The 18,878-nt window shown below is 44.9% G+C and overlaps 1 protein-coding gene across 2 annotated transcripts in view; it reads right to left on the bottom strand.

Annotated features, from left to right (window-relative positions):
• Window positions 1-17,897, bottom strand: part of SLC2A4RG (SLC2A4 regulator) — a 46,025-nt gene extending 28,128 nt beyond the window's left edge. For both annotated transcript variants that reach the window (XM_089513546.1, XM_089513547.1), the window contains exons 1-2: window positions 17,611-17,897; window positions 6,187-6,365 (exon numbers count right to left, since the gene is read on the bottom strand). In XM_089513546.1, coding sequence (XP_089369672.1) covers window positions 6,187-6,365; window positions 17,611-17,868 — 437 coding nt within the window. In that variant the 5' untranslated portion in view covers window positions 17,869-17,897. The remainder of the gene's footprint in view (window positions 1-6,186; window positions 6,366-17,610) is intronic.
• Window positions 17,898-18,878: the final 981 nt, after the last annotated feature.

Raw genomic sequence — 18,878 nt, 5'->3', positions numbered from 1 at the left:
ATAATGCAGTTTGACACCACTTTAAGGGCTGTAGCTCCATCCAATGGAATCCTGAGGTTTGTTGTTTTACAAGGTCTTTAGCCTTCTCTACCAAAGAGGGCTGGTGTCTCACAAAACTGCCAATCCCTGGATTCTGTAGGATGGCACCATGGCAGTTAAAGTGGTGTCAAAATGTATTATCTCTACAGTGTAGATGCAACCAAAAAAGCAACAGAAAAAGAAGGCAGGAGGAGGAGGAAGAGAATGGAGGGTATAAAAAAGAGTCAAAGGGTGCATCTGCACTGTAGAAATAATGCAATTTGATACCACTTTAACTGCCATGGCTGCATCAGGCTTTAAATAAATGAGGATGCCAGGGTGGCTTTCCTATGCTGTGTGTGTTTTAGTTATGCTTTCAACCATGTATTTTTATGTAATTCAAAGTTAGGAAGGAAGGTAGGAAAGCCTATAGAATCCTAGGATTTTTAGTTTGTGAGGCACCAGCCTCTTTGACAGAGAAGGCCAAGACCTTGTAAAACTACAAATCCCAGGACTCCACAGGATGGAGCTACAGCACTTCAAAATGGTGTCAAAATGCATTAATTCTGCAGTGCAGATGCATCCAAAGACTAGATGGAAAAAGTAGATTTCAATGATAAGTTTGCAGAGGGAGAGAGGGAGAGGGAACAGCTTCCTTCCCCCAAACCCCAAATCCCCTGGGAGACCCAGTGCTGGGGCGGAGGAGGAGATCAAGTACACAAAGCAAACATTAACATACCCAGCTAGTACACAGCCAGGTCCGGAAAGACACAGCCAGTGGTGGGGGTGGCCCGTGTGATGCCAAGTGGGCAAGTGGCCAAGCTGAGCTGTTTACTACAAGAGCAATGCCTTAACAGGTCTCTTCAAAGAGCGCTGGGAGCCGCAGTAGGAGCCAAGAGACTGCACTCAGTGCCGATTGAATTTCAAGGTATCTGCCACGGGAGATCAGACACATGCATGCCCACCACCCTGCCCAGCCCTGGTGCACATGCCCAGGGAGAAGATGAGGAATATTCCGCCAGATTGCAGAAGCAGAGGCGGCAAAGGACAGGGCAAGAGGGCTGGCACAAAAAGCCAGAGCCATTTTGCAACCAGAGTCCTGGCAAGGAAGAAGTTTCCTTCCTACCAAAGTTCAGTGGTTTCGCCTCTTCCTTTCCAAAAGTCTTTTAACACATACAGTGGCTCACTTGGGCTGGAGAAGCAAAGCCACTCTGCAAGAAAATCCTCATATTTGCAAATATTATGCACATGAAGCACACTTGAACATTTCGGATCTGCTGCCCAGGAGGAATAGAATCTGCAAAAGCCCAAACTGATGCTCCAGACCCCTGGATATCAAACAAATATTTCTTAGCCTCTTTGGCTTCCAAAGCATTAAAGCTATTTTAACAGACTTGTTTTGAAAGTTTCTAGCGTAGCAGTTTGCATGTTGGGCTATGACTCTGGAGACCAAGGTCCGATTCCTAGCTTGGCCATGAAACCCACTGGGTGACCATGGACAAGTCACACTCTCTCAGTCTCAGGGGAAGGGAATAGCAAACCTCCTCTGAACAAATCTTGCCAAGAAAACTCCATGACAGGTTTACATTAGGGTTGCCATAAGTCAGAAATGACTTGAGGGCACACAAAACAAACACAAAGCCCTTGCAATGGTCTGGGGGCTAAATTTCTAAGTCCAGGATTCATGGAGAGTTGCAGCCATCTCCCAAAATACGTTTGCAGAGAAAGAGACACTGAGAATTGTTCATAATGAGAAGTCTTCCATTTGCCATGTTCACATTTCCTTGGTCACTTTGCCTGCGTCTTTCTTTGGAATGTATTTCCAAAGCCTCTGCTGGATTTGTCAAAGTTGGAGACAAGGAAAATTTCATGGGGAATGCAGAATTCTTATTTGCTGCCAAACTGCATGACAAGCAGCAAAGAATGACTCTTACTTACCTAAAATTATGGCCTGTTACAGACTGCCAAAATAAAGCTGCTTCGGGTTTCTTTGGAGGTATGCTGTTTAAATGATGCATGCATCCTAAGAATCTGGAAGCTGCACCAAAGCTGCACTCCCGTGCTTAGGAATGGAGTGTGGCTTTGGCGCAACCTCCGGACTCTTAGGACCCATGCATCATTTAAACAGAATATCTCCAAAGAGACCCGAAGCAGCTTTAGTTTGGCTATGAAACCTGAAATATTCAAAAAACCAAAACTTTTTTCATGGGTGGCTGAGATAGCGATACCCTTGCTTCATGGTGGTTCAATGCACACAAACTTTGTTTCATGCACAAAATGATTAAATACAATGTATAAAATTACCCACAGGCTATGTGTATAAGGCATATAAGAAACACAAGGATGTTTCATAGGATGCTCCATTAAAACATGTGTCCCTGCCTCAATGTTGCTTGACTAGAACTCCCATCATCCCTCTTTCCCTGGTTATGCTTGCTAGGATTCACAGGCATGGCACACACTATCTAGAAGCCCATGTATTCCCCATTACTGCCTTATAGCTGATGATCACATAACCAGAAAAGATGATGATCACATAACCCCTCTTCTGCACTACTATTAAAGGCATAGGAGCCCTTGCCAGTTTTCACTGGTAACCCAAGGTGCAAATCATGTGGTACTTCTGATGTTGTTGACTGCAATGCCCAGCATTCTCTACTACTAGCTATTCTGAGAGTTCCACTCTTAATAGCTAGAAGGCCACACAATTCTGGAAGGCCTAGAACTGTAGTTTGTCATCCTTTGGTAGGGCTGTCAGAATAAAAAACAGAGAGTGCTTCTGCACAGCCTTTAATACTTTTACAATAGATGGAATTTCAGTAGGAATTCCCTCTATTGCACAACAAGCAACATGTGCTGAAATCCCCTCTTCTACATAACCATTGAGAGCCAGCATGGTTTTGGGGTTTCAATATTGGACTCTAGAGACCAGGGTTCGAATCCCAGCACAGCCATGGAAACCCACTGGGCGACCTTCGTTCGGCAAGTCACATTCTCTCAGCCTCAGAGGACGGCCATGGAAAACCCCCTGAAGAAAGTTGCTAAGAAAAGCCTGTGACAGGTTAAGCTTTCGGGTTGCTGTAAGTCAGAAATGACTCAAAAGCATGGGGGCTGTAGCAACAAACACAACCATTAAAGGTACAAGAGCCCTCTCCAGTTTTCAACCTGGCAACCATCAAACCTTGGGACTCCAGTGCCCAGAAGCCCCAGCAAACAAGTGGGGGATTCTGGGATCTGAAATGCAAAATAGTCATATTTGAGGAAGCCCTGGAAAAATGTGCAGCAAGAGCCACAACCCTGTGGCAGTTTTTGTTTACAGCAGTCAGGTCACGTGCAACAGCATTTTTGGGGTGTGGTCACCTTTCCGCCAGGTGTCGCTCTGCCCCAATGATGTTACATCTGCCAATGTCACTCCCCCATTTTTATTACCCAGGACGGAGGAAGTCACTGTTGTTTCAGCTTCGGCAGCCAGCAAAGTAACACCGCTGCCCCTCTGCGCTTGTAATCTAAGAAGATTACACACACATAATTGCCGCCTGATTTAAAAGCTTATTTTTAGCTGGGTGCTTCCCCTCGCCGGGAGTGGTGCAAGTGACACGGCGGGCTTGACTTGCCTGTGTTCATGCGCGTGCCACACCCCCCTGGGGTGCTCACGAGGAGTATGGCCAGGCTGCAAGGAGTGAGGCAATGCTGCCCTTTGGACTCAATAGAAACAATGGATCCCTTTCATGTGTATTTTTGTTAAGTGAGGTGTCCCCCATTCTATATGTGTGCATTTTATTTTTTGCTGCTGAAGTGCAGTATCTTACATTTCTCCCTGTAGAAATTCATTCTGTAAGTTTCATTTTGTCGTGTGACCTCAAGTCATTTCCAACTTATGGTGGCCCTAAGGTGATTCTATCATGGGGTTTTCTTGGCAAGATATGTTCAGAGGGGGTTTGCGATTGCCATCCTCTCAGGCTGAGTGTGTGACTTGCCCAAGGTTACCCAATGGCTGTCATGGCCGAGTTGGGAATCGAACCCTGGTCTCCAGAGTTGTAGTCCAGCGCTCAAACCACTACACCACACTGGCTCATATAAGTTATATATGAATTCTGAACTTAGAAGTTGGTCCCATCTCTAAGACATCTCACTATGTATATATACGAAAACAAACTTATTTCAAAATCCAAAAAAAAATCTGATCTCAAGCATTTTGGATAAACCCTCTGAAGATGCCAGCCACAGATGCTGGCGAAACATCACAAAGAAACTCTGCTAGAACATGGCCACATAGCCCGAAAAACTCACAAAAAACTATGGATGCCGGCCATGAAAGCCTTCGACTTTACATTTTGGATAAAGGAGACAGCGCAGGTTATAGACCACCGCTTTGAGGCGGTCTGCCGCCGCTGCCGTTTGCTCCGTAAGGGAGCCATCGCAGCCATACCGTGCGGCTCCCTTGTGGAGCAAAAAAGAAGCTCCAAAATGGAGCTTCTTTCTGCGGCGCCCTAATGACGTCACGAGGCGCCGCTGGCGCACTCGCGACGTCATTAGCACCGCAACACGTTCGGACACACAGCGTCCGATACGTAAAGATGGCGCCGGCCGTGTGGAACGGCCGGCGCCATATTGTATGGACAGAGTCCGTATTAGAGCCAGGGGCGTCTAGAAGATACGCCCCTTTTTTAAAATGGGACGTCCTGTGGACGTCCCAAGTGCCGGTCTGTAACCGGCCTCAGTTTGTACAGCACAGGTATGTACTACGCTACTTGTGCATTCCAAAATCCAAAAAAACACAACTCTGAAAACCTCCTGGTCCCAAGCATTTTAGATGAGGTATATCCAACCTGTACAATTCTCTGGCTCCAGGTGTACATCCACACTGTACATGGTAGGAGTACAGTGGGCCTTTAGCATCCATTGGGGTTCGGTTCCAGGACCAGCCAAGGATACCAAAATCCATGGTTGTTCAGGTTCCATGAAATACAATGGCATAATAAAATGGTGCCCCTTATACAAAATGGCAACATCAAAGATTGCTTTTGGAACTCATACAAGTTTTTCAGTATTTTCAAACCATGGATGGTTGAATCCGCTGATACACAATCTGTGGATACAAGGGCCGACTGTACAATGAGCAAAATTAAGTGCAGAAAAATGACAGTTGTGTTTTTTCTTTCTTTAAACACTGGCCCTATGCAACTGACACATACAAAAAAACTGTGACATATTTGAGGAGGGCATTCACAGATCTTCCAGAAAGCAGGTACAAAGAGGTCTGCAATGGAGAAGGGCTGCTTCTTGGGGATCCATTTCGTCTTGTACGCAGTTGCTACAGCTGTCAAACAAGCATTTAGAGCAGGGGCTGGCAACTACGTGGAGACAGAGGCCTATCTGTCCCCCCATGGCATGCAACTCCCCCCATAGCAAGCCATAGAATCATTCAAGCAACTGACTCAAAAGAAGCAATTGACACTGGATAATAATGAACAAAGTGCCAATAAATTGTTAAACGGTAAAATGTTTAAATTCAAACAGCCATTGCTGTTCCAGTAAGCAGGTGGGAAAATAGTAATAAAAGCCACTTTGCAGAAAATATATATATGAACAACCAATTTTTGAAAAATCAGGAGTATTTTTAAAAAGTAATTTGCTTTAAACCATGGTTATTTTAAGCCATGGTTTAACTAGGGTCAGTTTAAGACATGGTTTAACCAGTTAGTTTAATCCATGGTTTAACCACTGTTGATTTAAAACATGTTTTAACCACTGTTGGTTTAAGCCATGGTTTAACCACAGTTGGTTCAAGTCATGGTTAAACCATAGTTGGTTCAAGCCATGGTTTAACCACAGTTGGTTTAATATATGGTTTAGCAACAGTTGGTTTAATCCATGGTTTAACCAGGGCTGGTCTAAGCCATGCTTTGATACAGTTGGTTTAAGCCATGGTTTAACCATGGTTGGTTCAATCCAGCCAATCTTGAACTGAAATAAGACAGGACAAATGGGGAAAGTGGGAGGAGGAAAAGTGGGGGCAAAGAGAAACTGGGGTATTTTAATAAAAGCAGCTGAAATGGTGGGATGACAGCGATTTAATCAGGATTGTCCTGGCCAAATTGGGACACTTGGAGGGCATGCAATCCACCCTTGCTCTACCCCATCCCAAAGCGTTCCCAGTGGCCCTACCTTTGCCTGGGCACAGGGATATGTGCCGAATGGTGCAAAGGGGCCTGGTCCAGGAGCCGCACAGCCACTGCCTCTTCCTCCGGCCGCTTCAGCACCAACGGGTCAGAGGAATGCCTCGGCCGTCTCTCCATCGATTCAGAATCTTCTGGAAATGACTCACCATTGCTGTGAGTGGGACTCTGGAATGGGACAAGAAGGTTTGGATGCTAAATATGGATCATGGATCCAAAGGAAGTGCAGACCACAGTGCAGAGCTTTCACGCTATGCAACTGTGGCACACTTTCATTGTTGTCATTCTATTCTGCAGAAGCATGGAATTTGCAGTTTAGGGAGAGTATTTAAAATTATGTCAATTATGTTGTCCTGGACTAGTGAGATGGATGCCCCTTGGAAGAACAATTAATCAATGAAAAAACCTGAGAAAAAACAATTAGTTTTATTTAAAAAGGAGGTATTGCAATACTGCAGTTGAAGGAAAAGATGGAAATAAACTAAAACTAAAATAAAATAGAAAACAAGGACTAAATGATGAAACAAGGAACTTTTAGTTGTGGCTGCTGTTGATTCTTTTCTGCTGTGTGGTTATTGCAACTATGTTTTGTTATGTTATTGTCAGTGTCACAATCGTTCAATGTATTTTTAATCATGTCAAATAAAATTTAAAAAGTAGAAGTAAAAATAAAATAAAATTTTCCACCGGAGAGGTCTATAGGGTGCAGCCACGTCAGTTAAAGTGGAATTGTAGTGCTCTATTTATGCTGTGTGAAAGGGCCCCAGAACCTTTGGATTTCAACTTCCAGAATCCCCAGTTAGCATGAACAGGGATTATGGAAGGCGTGAGCAAAGTGGTGACCTATAACTATCAGCATTCCTCACTACTGACTATGCTGGCCAAAATTCAGGCCATCATTAGCCTATGGGGGTGCATCTACACTGTAGAAATAATGTAGTTTGACATCACTTTAACTGTCATGGCTCCAGCCTATTATTATTATTATTATTATTATTATTATTATTATTATTGACCTACAGAATTCTGGGATTCATAATTTGATGAGGTACCAGCCCTTTTTGGCAGAGAAGGCTAACTGCCTTGTAAAACTACAAATCCCAGGACAATATAAGATGGAGCTGCAGTACTTAAAAGTGGTGTCAAACGGCATTATTTCCACAGTATAGATGCATCACAGGAGCTAATGGTTTTGTTCAGCTCTGTACAAATACATGGCTCTAGACAGTTAATGCATGGTTACATAACAAATACTTAATTCCACAATTTTTGTGTGCATAAGCCAACCACCACAAAATGGAAATATGCAGATTTAAACATTCACACATGGTTGCAAGAAGGTTTGGAATTGTAAGAAATTGACTAGGAACATAGACTCATAGAGCCTTTGAGTTGGAAGGGACCACAAGGGTCATCTATTCCAACCCATCAAATAGCAAAACCAAGGTTGGCTTTTGGGAATTTAATTTTTTAAAAACATTTCTCAAGCCTTGGATGGTCGAATCCATGGTTGCAGAATCCATGGAAACGAAGGGCCGACTGTATTTGGACAAGGATGGACTTTGGATAATCCCATTATATCCCCAGAAGCTTTGGAAAGACTTATTGATAACGCCAGACTTAGGGCAAAACCTTTAAAGCTGGACTTTGGCAGAATCTTAACAGTACATTTGTAAGACCTACGTGTCAACCATTCACATTATAAACCCAAAAGCTGCCTTTCTTGATGTTCTGTTTTAAGATGTCTTCAATAAAAATAAAATTGAGGAAAAAACATTTTGAACTATTCCGTTTCAAGCAGTTCAATTCTTTAATATGATTTCAGGAGACCAAAACTTTCATTTTTTCAAGTGATTTTAAGCTGCCCAGAGGGGTATAAATAATTTAAATTTAAAAAATAAAATATGAAGCAAATTAATCATGAGTTTTATATAAACAAGTACATTCAATTTTATTATTATTTTATATAACTACATATGGCATAAATAAATCACATCTTTTATATCAATGCATTTATTTATGTAACACTGCTATTTATTGCTTTTGATTCATTTCATGCTAATAAGTAGGATATAGGGTGGTATATACAGTGTTTTTAATGAATCAATAAATCATTTAGTGGGTGAAGGATTCTCCAACTCTATCTTAACTTTTCAGGGAACAGTCAATTCTTTGAATCCTGTCCACGTCTTCTGACCCAGATTGGCTTGTCTACCATGCTATCTGGCCAGAAATGATGGGTATAGCACTCCAATCCATTTGCAGAGGAGGGGACACTGTTTTCTACCTAGCAACCTTACCTGGCACTGAACAGGGATGATGGGTATTGCACTCCAGGTGCAGAGAAGACATCAACAATAAGGTCAGGACATTTTCTACCTAGCAACCCTACCCACCACTGAACAGCTAATGCCCACGCAGGCCAGGGATGATGGATATTGCACTCCAGGTGCAGAGGAAACATCAACTATATGGGGAGGTTGTTTTCTGCCTAGCAATCTTACCTGCCAGTAATGCCCAGGCTGCCCAGGGATGATAGGAATTGCACTCCAACCTATTTGGTGCAGAGGAGACATCAACTATAGAGGCCAAACCAATGGAAGAGATGCATTAGTTGCACACTGTGGGAAAGGGAAACCCTCTTTGGACTAGAACTTCCAGCTACCACAAGCCAGCATGGCCAGTGAACATCCTGATGGGAGGATGAAGGGAGTTGCAGTGCAAAAGAGGGACCTCTCTTCTCCCAAATGTTGGCTGGTTCTGTAAAATAGGGCTGTTGGTAGATCATGCTCTGATTTTTACACCGGGAAATCGTGACTCTATGCTGTAAAATCTGTTTTTGCCCACCATCTGGCATAAGAGATTTCATTGCAATGTCCCATTTCATTGGTTTAGGAAGGAAAGAAAGGAGGAAGGAAAGAAAGAAGGAAGGAAGGACTCTCCCACCCATGTGCAGCCAAACTAGAAAGGCTGGGCTCTGCCCTCCAAAGCTCAAGTGCCTCGGGTGTTATCTTAGACAAACAGAGCAGATGTAGCCAAAAAAGCAGCTTGGAGAGCTGCCCCGTTTCCAACCCAAGCCCAGGCTGTCCTGTGCCAGCAGAAACCTTTCTGAGCTGATAAGTGTGTCCCAACATGGAGGCTCAGTCACCAGCTCTCGCACCAGAATGGAGGCACACTCATGCCCGGCTCCAAAGGCACAGTAACCCAAGACACTCAAGTTAGCAACTAAGAAGAAAATGTACACAGTGGGATCTTGGTATCTGCTAAACAGGGTTTGGTTCAAGACCCCCTCAAGTTCCATTAAAGACAATGGCATAGTGAAATGGTGTCCCTTATATAAAATGGCAAAATCAAGGGTTGCCTTTTGGATTTTGGGGGGAATATTTTCAAGACATGGATGGTGGAATGCATGGATGCAGAATCCACAGATACAGGGCTGACTTATATTTGTGTGTGTGTATACATACATGTAGGTATGTGCATATACATATGTGTGTGTGTGCATATTATATATATATATATATATATATATACACACACACACACAGAGCGCGTCTGTGCCATACACAGGCTTGCCATACGCGGACTTGAGGTCATGCGGACGGCGAGCCCTAATATGGTGAATGGGACGTGCACCTGTACAGTGCGCCGCAGGGGGGCATAACTTGCCTTACGCAGGGAGGGGCGGCAGAATGGATTCCCTGCATAAGGTGAGGACAGACTGTATACACACACGTGTATGTGTGTATATGTGTGTGTGTATTTGTATACACACACATACACATACAGCGGGACCCTTAATATCTGTTGGGGTTTGGTTCCAGGGCCCCCTGTGGATAACAAAATCCATGGATGCTCAAGTCCCATTAAATACATAGTAAAATGGGTGTCGCTTGCATAAATTGACAAAATCAAGGTGTGCCTTTTGAGATTTATAATTTTTAAAAAATATTTGGAAGCCGTGAATGCTTGCATAGATAAATGATCCATGGAGACAAAGGTCTGACTGTATACACAAACACATACACATTTATATAGTATTTACATACAGATAGATAGATAGATAGATACACACTCTCACATATTCACATATCCATGCATGCGCGCACACACACACAAATATAAAATTCTTTTGCACAGGTTAACCAGGCAGCCCATGATCCATAAAGCATGTCATTGGGGAGGGGGCAGTGCAGCTCAAAGCCATACACGGCCCCCTAAGATAGCAATTTTGGGGTTCACATGTGGCTCCAGAACTATTTTAGTAGCCCTGGGAGCTACACATAGTCCAGGAAACTCTTTAGAAAGCTCTGGGGGCACAGAGCAATTTTTATAACCTTTAGGACCACACATGGGCCAATGAGAGCCAGCAAGACATAGTGGTTGAGTGTTGGGACTACAACTCCAGAGAGCAGGGTTCGATTCCTGCTTTGCCGTGAAGCCCGCTGGGTGACCTTGGGCAAATCACACTAGAAGCCTGCCAAGAAAACCCCATGATATGGTCACCATAAATCAGGAACAACCAGGAAGCAAACAAAAACAAGCAGTAGTACAAGTGGCTCTCTATATCCACAGATTCTTTATCCACAGATTCAACCATCCATGGCTTGAAAACATTTTATATATATATATATATATATATATATATATATATTCCAAAAACTAAACCTTGATTTTGCCATTTTGTATAAGGGAAATCATTTTCCTATGTCATTATATTTAATGTGAGTTGAACATCCAAGGATTTTCGTATCCACGAGGATCCTGGAACCAAACCCCAGCAGATACCAAGGACCCACTGTAGTTGTTGTTTTGTTGTTGTTGTTATCATCCTCCTCCTCATGGGAGTGGCAATTCACATTTTAAACAGGTTGCATCCCTCTTCCACACTAATTAAAATTACTTTTCTTCTCTAACAAGACCAACTTCTGAATGGATTTCCCATCTCTTCTGGTTCTTTTATCCCATTCTTACTCAAGCTGGGTAGTCCATATGGCTTCTGGAAGGTCCCGAGACAGAAAACTGGCACCAGGACCCACAATGATTGCCCACTCGTTATACCCAATACCCCAAAAAGGATACAGTGATTCGGAACAGAACCCACGACGTGACACTTTCCTCCGATGAAACCAAAGCTGCATCCGCACTGCAGAAATAATCCAGTTTGACACCACTTTAACTACAACGGCTCAATTATGGGAACTATAGTTTTGTGAGACATTGAGCCTTCTCTGTCAGAGAGCTCTGGTGCCACAATAAACTACAATTCCCTAGTACTGGGCCAGGGCAATTAAAGCAGTCTCAGACTGGATTATTTCTGTTACGGCTCCATCCTATGGAACCCTGGGATCTGTAGGGTTTTTTTGTTTAACCAAAGCCTGAATAGCTCATAAAATCCCAAAACTCCATAGCATGGAGCCCTGGCAGCTCAAGTGGGGTCAAACTGCGTTATTTCTGCAGTGTAGATCAGACCGAGGAAATGAAAAAAATAGTACCATACAGCAAAGAGGAACCCTGCCCCATGAGACCCTACGTCTCCCTTATTTTTTCTTACCATGAACTCCTAGCCCAGTCTTATGATTTTGCAAGAAGACTAATGCCAGCCTCCTGACTTCTGGGAAACAGCCAGTCTATGATATTTTAGCAAGAGCTGCAGTTTTCTCTATCTTTCCCTCTTTGCCTTCAATCCCTATCCTGTCTCACTCTTCTTCACTGAGAGCCAGAGGATGGCAATGGCAAACCCGCTCTGAAGAAACTTGCCAAGAAAACCCCATGGTAGGTTCACCTTAGAGTTGTTTTAAGTCGGAAACAATCTGAAGGTATGTCAACAACTCACTCTTCAGTAGAGATTGCTTGCACTAGAGATTACTTGCACTAGAGATTACCTATTGGAAAACCCTGCAAGAACCCAGTTGCCGAACTCCTGTTCAAACTGGAAAGCTTCAGGCTGTTGATGGGACTCCTGACAATATGACTCCCATGCAACCTGCTACCCTGAATACTTATTTTAAAACAGAGGTTAAATCAGTATCTGAACAACTATAATAATAATAATAATAATAATAATAATAATAATAATAACAACAACAACAACTCCAAGAAATTGTGCCACTAAAGGAGGCCAGATGTGAGTGCAAATCAGCAAAGCAAGTCTTCTCATCCAACACAGTAAGTCTTACAAAGTAATCAAACGTGCCAAGTTTCTAGTCCCTAAGGTTCCCACTGTTGAGACTAGAGAAAGTATAGGGGAAGATAAAGGAAAGGAGACGATGGAAGGTAAAGTGAAGAGTATATCGATGAAGAAAAGAAGCGGGAATGATGGAGAGGTATATATGAAGGTCTTTGAGATGGTAAAAAAGAAAGAAGTAAAGGAAAATGTAGAAGTGATAATTAAAATAAGCCTGAACATGATGGTATGGTATAATGCAGTGATGGTGAACCTTTTAGAGGCCAAGTGCCCAAACCACAACCCAAAACCCATTTACTTATTGCAAAGTGCCATGTCGCTCTGGCTTTCTAGTAACAAACTCTGGCAAACTCTGTGCTGGGGCGATAACACATGTGCCGACATAGAGGGCTCTGAGTGCCACCTCTGGCACGCGTGCCATAGGTTCGCCATCACTGGTATAATGCATGTAGGTATAGCTATGTACGGTTGTATACTTAGGTCTTGTAAGTATGGTTTTGGAAAGTACTGGTAATGTGTCTTTGTTTTGATATTCAAGAAAAAATTCCACCTGTTGAATGTCTTGCAAAGCTAAGGGCTGTTGACTAAGGATCAGATCAGAAAGAAGAAATAAGTCAGTATAAATGTATATATAGTGGCATATAATATATAGTAATATACTTATATTTGTGAATTGTGTTCACTTCAGAGAATGAGCATGCTAATACTCACCTCCCACTTTGTTGTTGTGTGCCTTCAACTCCTTTCCAACTTATGGTGACCCTATCACAGGGTTTTGGCAAGTTTATTCAAAGAGGGTTTGCCATTGCCATCCTGAGGCTGAAAGAGTATGATTTGCCCAAGGTCACCCAGTGGGTTCTTATGGCAGAGCCAGGAATTCGAACCCTGGTCTCCAGAGCCGTAGATCAACACTCAAACCACTACATCATCTCCCACTACCAGCAGTATATCAGCCCCACTTATTTCTTATTTTCCAAGCCCAGCACACATATATATGGTAATGGAATGGATGAGGGGAAAAACAGACTCGAATCCAGGTAAGATGGAGGAACTCGCTATAGGGACCCGTAATCCAGGAATGGAGATATGCCAGCCTGTTCTGGATGGGGTCACTCTGTCCGCAGCCTAGGGATGTTCCTGGACTAGTCGCTTCAACTGCCGGCTCAGATGGACGCGACAGTCAGGAGCACCTGTTATCAGCTTTGGCTGATACGCCAACTGCGCCCCTTCGTGGAACAGGGAGACCTAGAAACAGTAGTACATGCGTTGGTAACCTCTTGACTGTTGCAACACGCTCTACATGGGGCTACCCTCGTGCCAAGTTCGGAAACTTCAACTGGTACAAAATATGGCAGCCAGATTGGTTGCAGGTACATCGAGAAGTGACCACATAACACCTGTATTGAAATCCCTTCACTGGCTGCCAATCATTTTCTGGGCACAGTACAAGGTGTTGGTTATTACCTTTAAAGCCCTACGTGGCTTGGGTCCAGACCACTTGCGGGATCGCCTTCTTCCATATAGTCCACCCCACACCCTCCGGTCCTCTGGGAAGAACTTATTACATCCTAAAAAATCAAGATTATCTGCTGTGATCCAGAGTGCCTATTCCCCCACTGCTCCTAGACTATGGAATGACCTGCCGGAGGAGATCCGCCATATTACCACCTTGATGCCTTTTAAGAAAGCCATAAAGACAGATCTCTTCCGGCAGGCCTTTCCTAGTCACACACACACCCCAGCAAGTCACCTCTTTGCCCTGCAAACATAGACTACCCCTCCCTGCTTTGTCCTTTATTATATTTGTTCTTATTTATTGTAGGGTTTTTTAATTGTACTTTTTTAATTGGCTGGGGGGAGTTGTGGGAGAACTTGTTTTAATGGTAACTGATATTGTATTGTTTGGTGTTTAAGATGTTGTAATTCGCCTTGATTCCTTGAGAAAAGGTGGGCTATAAATAAATCATACTATTATTATTATTATAAATGGGTCTAAAAGTCATAATATTTGGAGGGATGCAGAGAACAGGAGAGGGTGGGTTCAATTCCCTTGTAGGCCATGGAAATCTGCAGAGTGACCTTGAGTGAGTCACACTGTCTCAGCCCCAGAAAACCCCTATGACAGGGCAGAAAGGACTTGAAAGCACACAATAAGAATTAAATCCAAGCCGACGGTCTGGAGAGGAGACGTTCTTAACCCATTTTGACCAGACAGAGCCCACTTTTAGCATTGCAACACCACCCTCCAGCATTGACACACATCTGTACAGGTGCATGTGAGCATTGGCCACTCCAGCGCCTGGGATCTGTAGTTCTACAAGGTCTTCAACTCTGTGGGATGGAGTTATGGGAGTTAAAGTGGTGTCAAACTCCATCATTTCTACAGTGTACTTGCAATCCTACAGAGGACTTTGGAGATCAGGGTTCAATTCCCCCATGAAAATCCTCAGGGTGACCTTAAGCTGCAGCCTCAAGGACTCTGGAGATCCTTACAATCTGCAGGGTCCTGAGATACCTACAGTAAGGGTCTGTTGAAATAAAATATTAGATATGATGGAGGTGGAGAGTCCCAATTTTAATAAATGAGAAATCAGTTTAAAAAAACCGAAGGATGACTGGGATCCAGTTATGGAGTTTTGCAAAAAGAAATGCATTGAATAGATAACTATAAAGTGAAACCTTCTGAACAATCAAAGGATGAAGCAGAAGATAGTAAAGAAGCAAAAATAAATTATGAAGGTAACAAGCATAAGTATTATAAGCAATAATGGTCCAAAATATCACGTTAATATTGAGATATATAAGAAGTAAAGTTGGGATACACGAAGTAGACAGAGAATATTATGTGTAAAGTGGTGAGTTGTAAACACTTTTGGGAATTTATTAGGAATGATGACTACTCCAGAGGACAGCATCAAAAATCAAAATGACCTGAATAGATTAGAAATCTGGGCCCAAACTAACAAAATGAATTTCAACAGGGAGAAATGTAAGGTACTGCACTTAGGCAAAAAAATTAAATGCATAGATATAGGATGGGGGACACCTGGCTTAACAGCAGAACATATGTAAGGGATCTAGGAGTCCTAGTAGACCACAAGCTGAACATGAGTCAACAGTGTGATGCGGCAGCAAAAAAAGCCAATGTGATTCTAGGCTGCATCAATGGAAGTACAGTGCCTAGATCAAGGCAAGTATTAGTGCCATTTTATTCTGCTTGTTCAGGCCCCACCTGGAATACTGTGTCCAGTTCTGGGCACCACAATTTAAAAAGGAGAAACTGGAGCATGTCCAAAGGAGGGCGACTAAAATAGTGAAGAGTCTGGAACCATGCCCTATGAGGAATGACTTAGGGAGCTGGGGATGTTTAGCCTGGAGAAGAGAAGGTTAAGAGGTGATATGATAGCCCTGTTTGAATATTTGAAAGGATGTCATATTGAGGAGGGAGCAAGCTTGTTTTCTGCTGCTCCAGAGAACAGGACCTGGAATAATGGATGCAAGCTCCAGGAAAAGGGATTCCAGCTCAACATTAGGAGGAACTTCCTGACAGTAAGGGCTGTTTAACAGTGGGACACTCTCCCTCTGAGTATGATGGAGAGTCTTTAAGCAGAGGATGGATGGCCATCTTTTGGGGTCTGTTGACTGTGAGTTCCTGCATGGCAGAACGGGGTTGGACTGGATGGCCTTTGGGGTCTCTTCCAATTCTGTAGTTCTAAGTCAATGGGGGAAATGCAACTGTAGTACTAGTAGCTTTGATTGTGAATTCCTGCATGGCAGATTGGGGCTGGACTGGATGGCCCTTGGGGTCTCTTCCAACTCTAGGATTCTATGAGTCTATATATATATATAAAAGAACGATGATATTGGATGAAGCATTAAGATTAGCAAAGGTCCAGAAAAAGGGGGAGACAAAAGGAAGGCTCAGTAACTGATCAATTCAAACAATGATGTAATATGAAACACTGAATTGTTGCATTTAGGGAATCATTGACCCTAGAGTTGGAGGAGACCCAAGGGCCATCCAGTCCAACCCCATTCTGCCATGCAGGGACTCAAATGCTAATAAAAGTTCCTGTAAAAAAAGAAGGCAGTCTGCAGGGTCAGAGTGGGTGGGTCACACTGTCTCAGCCTCAGAAACGGGTCAGAAAGGGCTTGGAGGCACCTATCAAGAATGAAACCTAAGCTGACAGCCTGGAAAGGTGGTGCTCCTAAAGGGTCCCGCCCTGCTAGAGCCCGCTTTGGCGTTGCAGAGCCCCCTCTTCCAGTGTTGACACGCATCTTTCCGGGAGGCACGTGTGAATGGGCCATTTGGGGGGCAGGAAAGGGGTGGAGCCAGGAAAAGGGGTGGGGAAGGAAGGCAAGGCCATGCAAAAGCCAAGTCCCAACCCATTTCTGCTTTGCTTTCCTTCCCCACCCACAAAGGGGAAAAACTTTTTGCAAGGCAGGCAAGCAAGGCGCCATCTTTTAGCCCAGGAAGGAGCCCTTCCCTCCTAAGAAGCCAATAACAATAACAATAACAATAATAATAATTGCAATTTAATATTTCTTCCGAAAGTAACTTTTTAAAGGGATCCACTCAAAGCTTCTCCAAAAAGATTGCAACTCTGTAGCAATGGCAATGATGATGATGTTTGCAACCATTTTAGGTGCAAAACTGCCAGCCACCCGGAGGGCAGAGTTGGCTCTCCTCCAGTTTCAATGGGGGCCTGACACGTGTCCTGCGAACGTGTGCATCCAGACACGTGTCTCCCACTGAAGTGCAAAGAAGGGGGTGTTTCTTCCTTTTCTTCCACCATCAGCCCCCCTTTTCCTTGCAAAGCCTGGACACACCCACCCAATGCATTTTTCCATAGATGCTGCTGCTGCTGCTGTCTATTCCTTTCCCCCTTCCTTCCTTCCTTCCCTCCCTCTTTTCCCGCACTTTTCCTCATGGCTTTGCCAAAAAGAAGGGCAATGCACCCCCAAGAGACCCCCCCCCCAAGAAAGACTTCTCAAAAAGCCTCGCTTTGAAATACTTTTGAATACTGCCCCCAAAAAGGAAAGAAAACTCCCCCCTTTCCTTCTTCTTTTGCAACTTTGCAAGCTTTGCCAGTGGCTCTGGCCTTTGCCTTTCTTTCCGTCTGGGGCGTGTTCGGACTAGAAGCCCGGCACGGACAGGGCAAGCTATATTCCGTCGGAAGCATGCCTTCCTTCCTTCCTTCCTTCCTTCGCTGGGCTGCAGCCTACCTTTTGCAAGCCTTGGAGGCGCCCTCCTTTGCCGCAGGGCTTCCTGGGCAGCAGGTCTTCGGAGCTCCTGCGCCGGCTTCTCCTCCGGAGGGGCCCCGGGTCTTCCAGCAGCAGAGGGCCGGCGCTGGAGGAAGAGGAGCCCGGGAGGAGGCCGCGGGGGAAGGAGGCGGCGGCGGGACTGGGGCTGACAGGGATCCCCACTGGATCCCTCCTGGGCCAGGAAGATCCCTGGGCAAGGCCAGCCTTGGGATCCATCATGGAAGAAGGGCTTTGCGAAAGGAGTTGCAAAAGGCTGGCAACTGGGGGGGGGGGGGTTGCTGGGATCGGATGGCTGGAAATTGGGGGGATTCCTAAAAAGTGGGGGGGGTTAAATTGCTGGCAATTTGGGGGGTGTTGGAAATGGGGGGCTGCTAGAAACTGGGGGGAATTGCTGGCAATTTGGGGGGGTTCCTAAAAAGTGGGGGGTTGGAAGCGAGAGGGCACCGCTGGAAGTGCTGGAGCTTGGAATTTGGGCGCTTGGTGGAAAGGAGGGGGCTTCGAGTGGTGGAAACTGGGGGTCAGCGGTGGAAGTTAGAGGGGGCTGGGGATTGGGGCTGCTGGGGATCTGCTGCGAATCAGGGCTGGGGGTGCTGGGCAATAAATGGGGGATTGGAGGAAACAGTGGGGTGCTGGGCGCGGAGGGGTCCTGGGATGGGGGGGTCCCCAAACTCAGGCCCGGCCACGCCCCCCCCCTCGCCTGCCCTTCCTCGCCTGCGCTGCCGCTGCTGCTGCTGCTGCTGCCGCCTCCGGCTCCTCCGCCCGCGAGAGAGAGAGAGAGGGAGCCAGGCAGGAAAAGAACGCGCACCCAGAGGGAGCTGCCCCGCCATTGGCCCGCGCCTTGTATCAACATTCCGAAATGGAACGTTGCCCGGAGCCGGCTCGAGCCCCCATTGGCTGCGACGCATCGCCTCCGCCGCCGCCACGCCCCCTCCCTCTGGCAGAAGGGGGCGTGGCCCAGGAGTTACTTTATCCGTGGACTACAGCGCCCAGGATCTGAGCGCCTTGTGCTCCATATGCAAGCAGCAGAGATAGATAGATAGATAGATAGATAGATAGATAGATAGATAGATAGATAGATAGATAGATAGATAGATAGATAGATAGATAGATAGAGCGAGCTCCGCTGGGGTGGATGGGTACTTTTAGACAGCTTAGCTGGGTGTTGTAGTCCATGTTCAGATTATATCTATCTATCTATCTATAGGGGGTTAGATCTATTCATGCATATG

This window comes from Sceloporus occidentalis, unplaced genomic scaffold, assembly GCF_023333645.1.
Source record: "Sceloporus occidentalis isolate IW3139 unplaced genomic scaffold, rSceOcc1.0.p SCAF_3, whole genome shotgun sequence".
Taxonomy (NCBI): domain Eukaryota; kingdom Metazoa; phylum Chordata; class Lepidosauria; order Squamata; family Phrynosomatidae; genus Sceloporus; species Sceloporus occidentalis.
The sequence above is the reverse complement of the archived record's forward strand: the minus strand, read 5'-3'. Positions and strand labels throughout refer to the sequence as shown.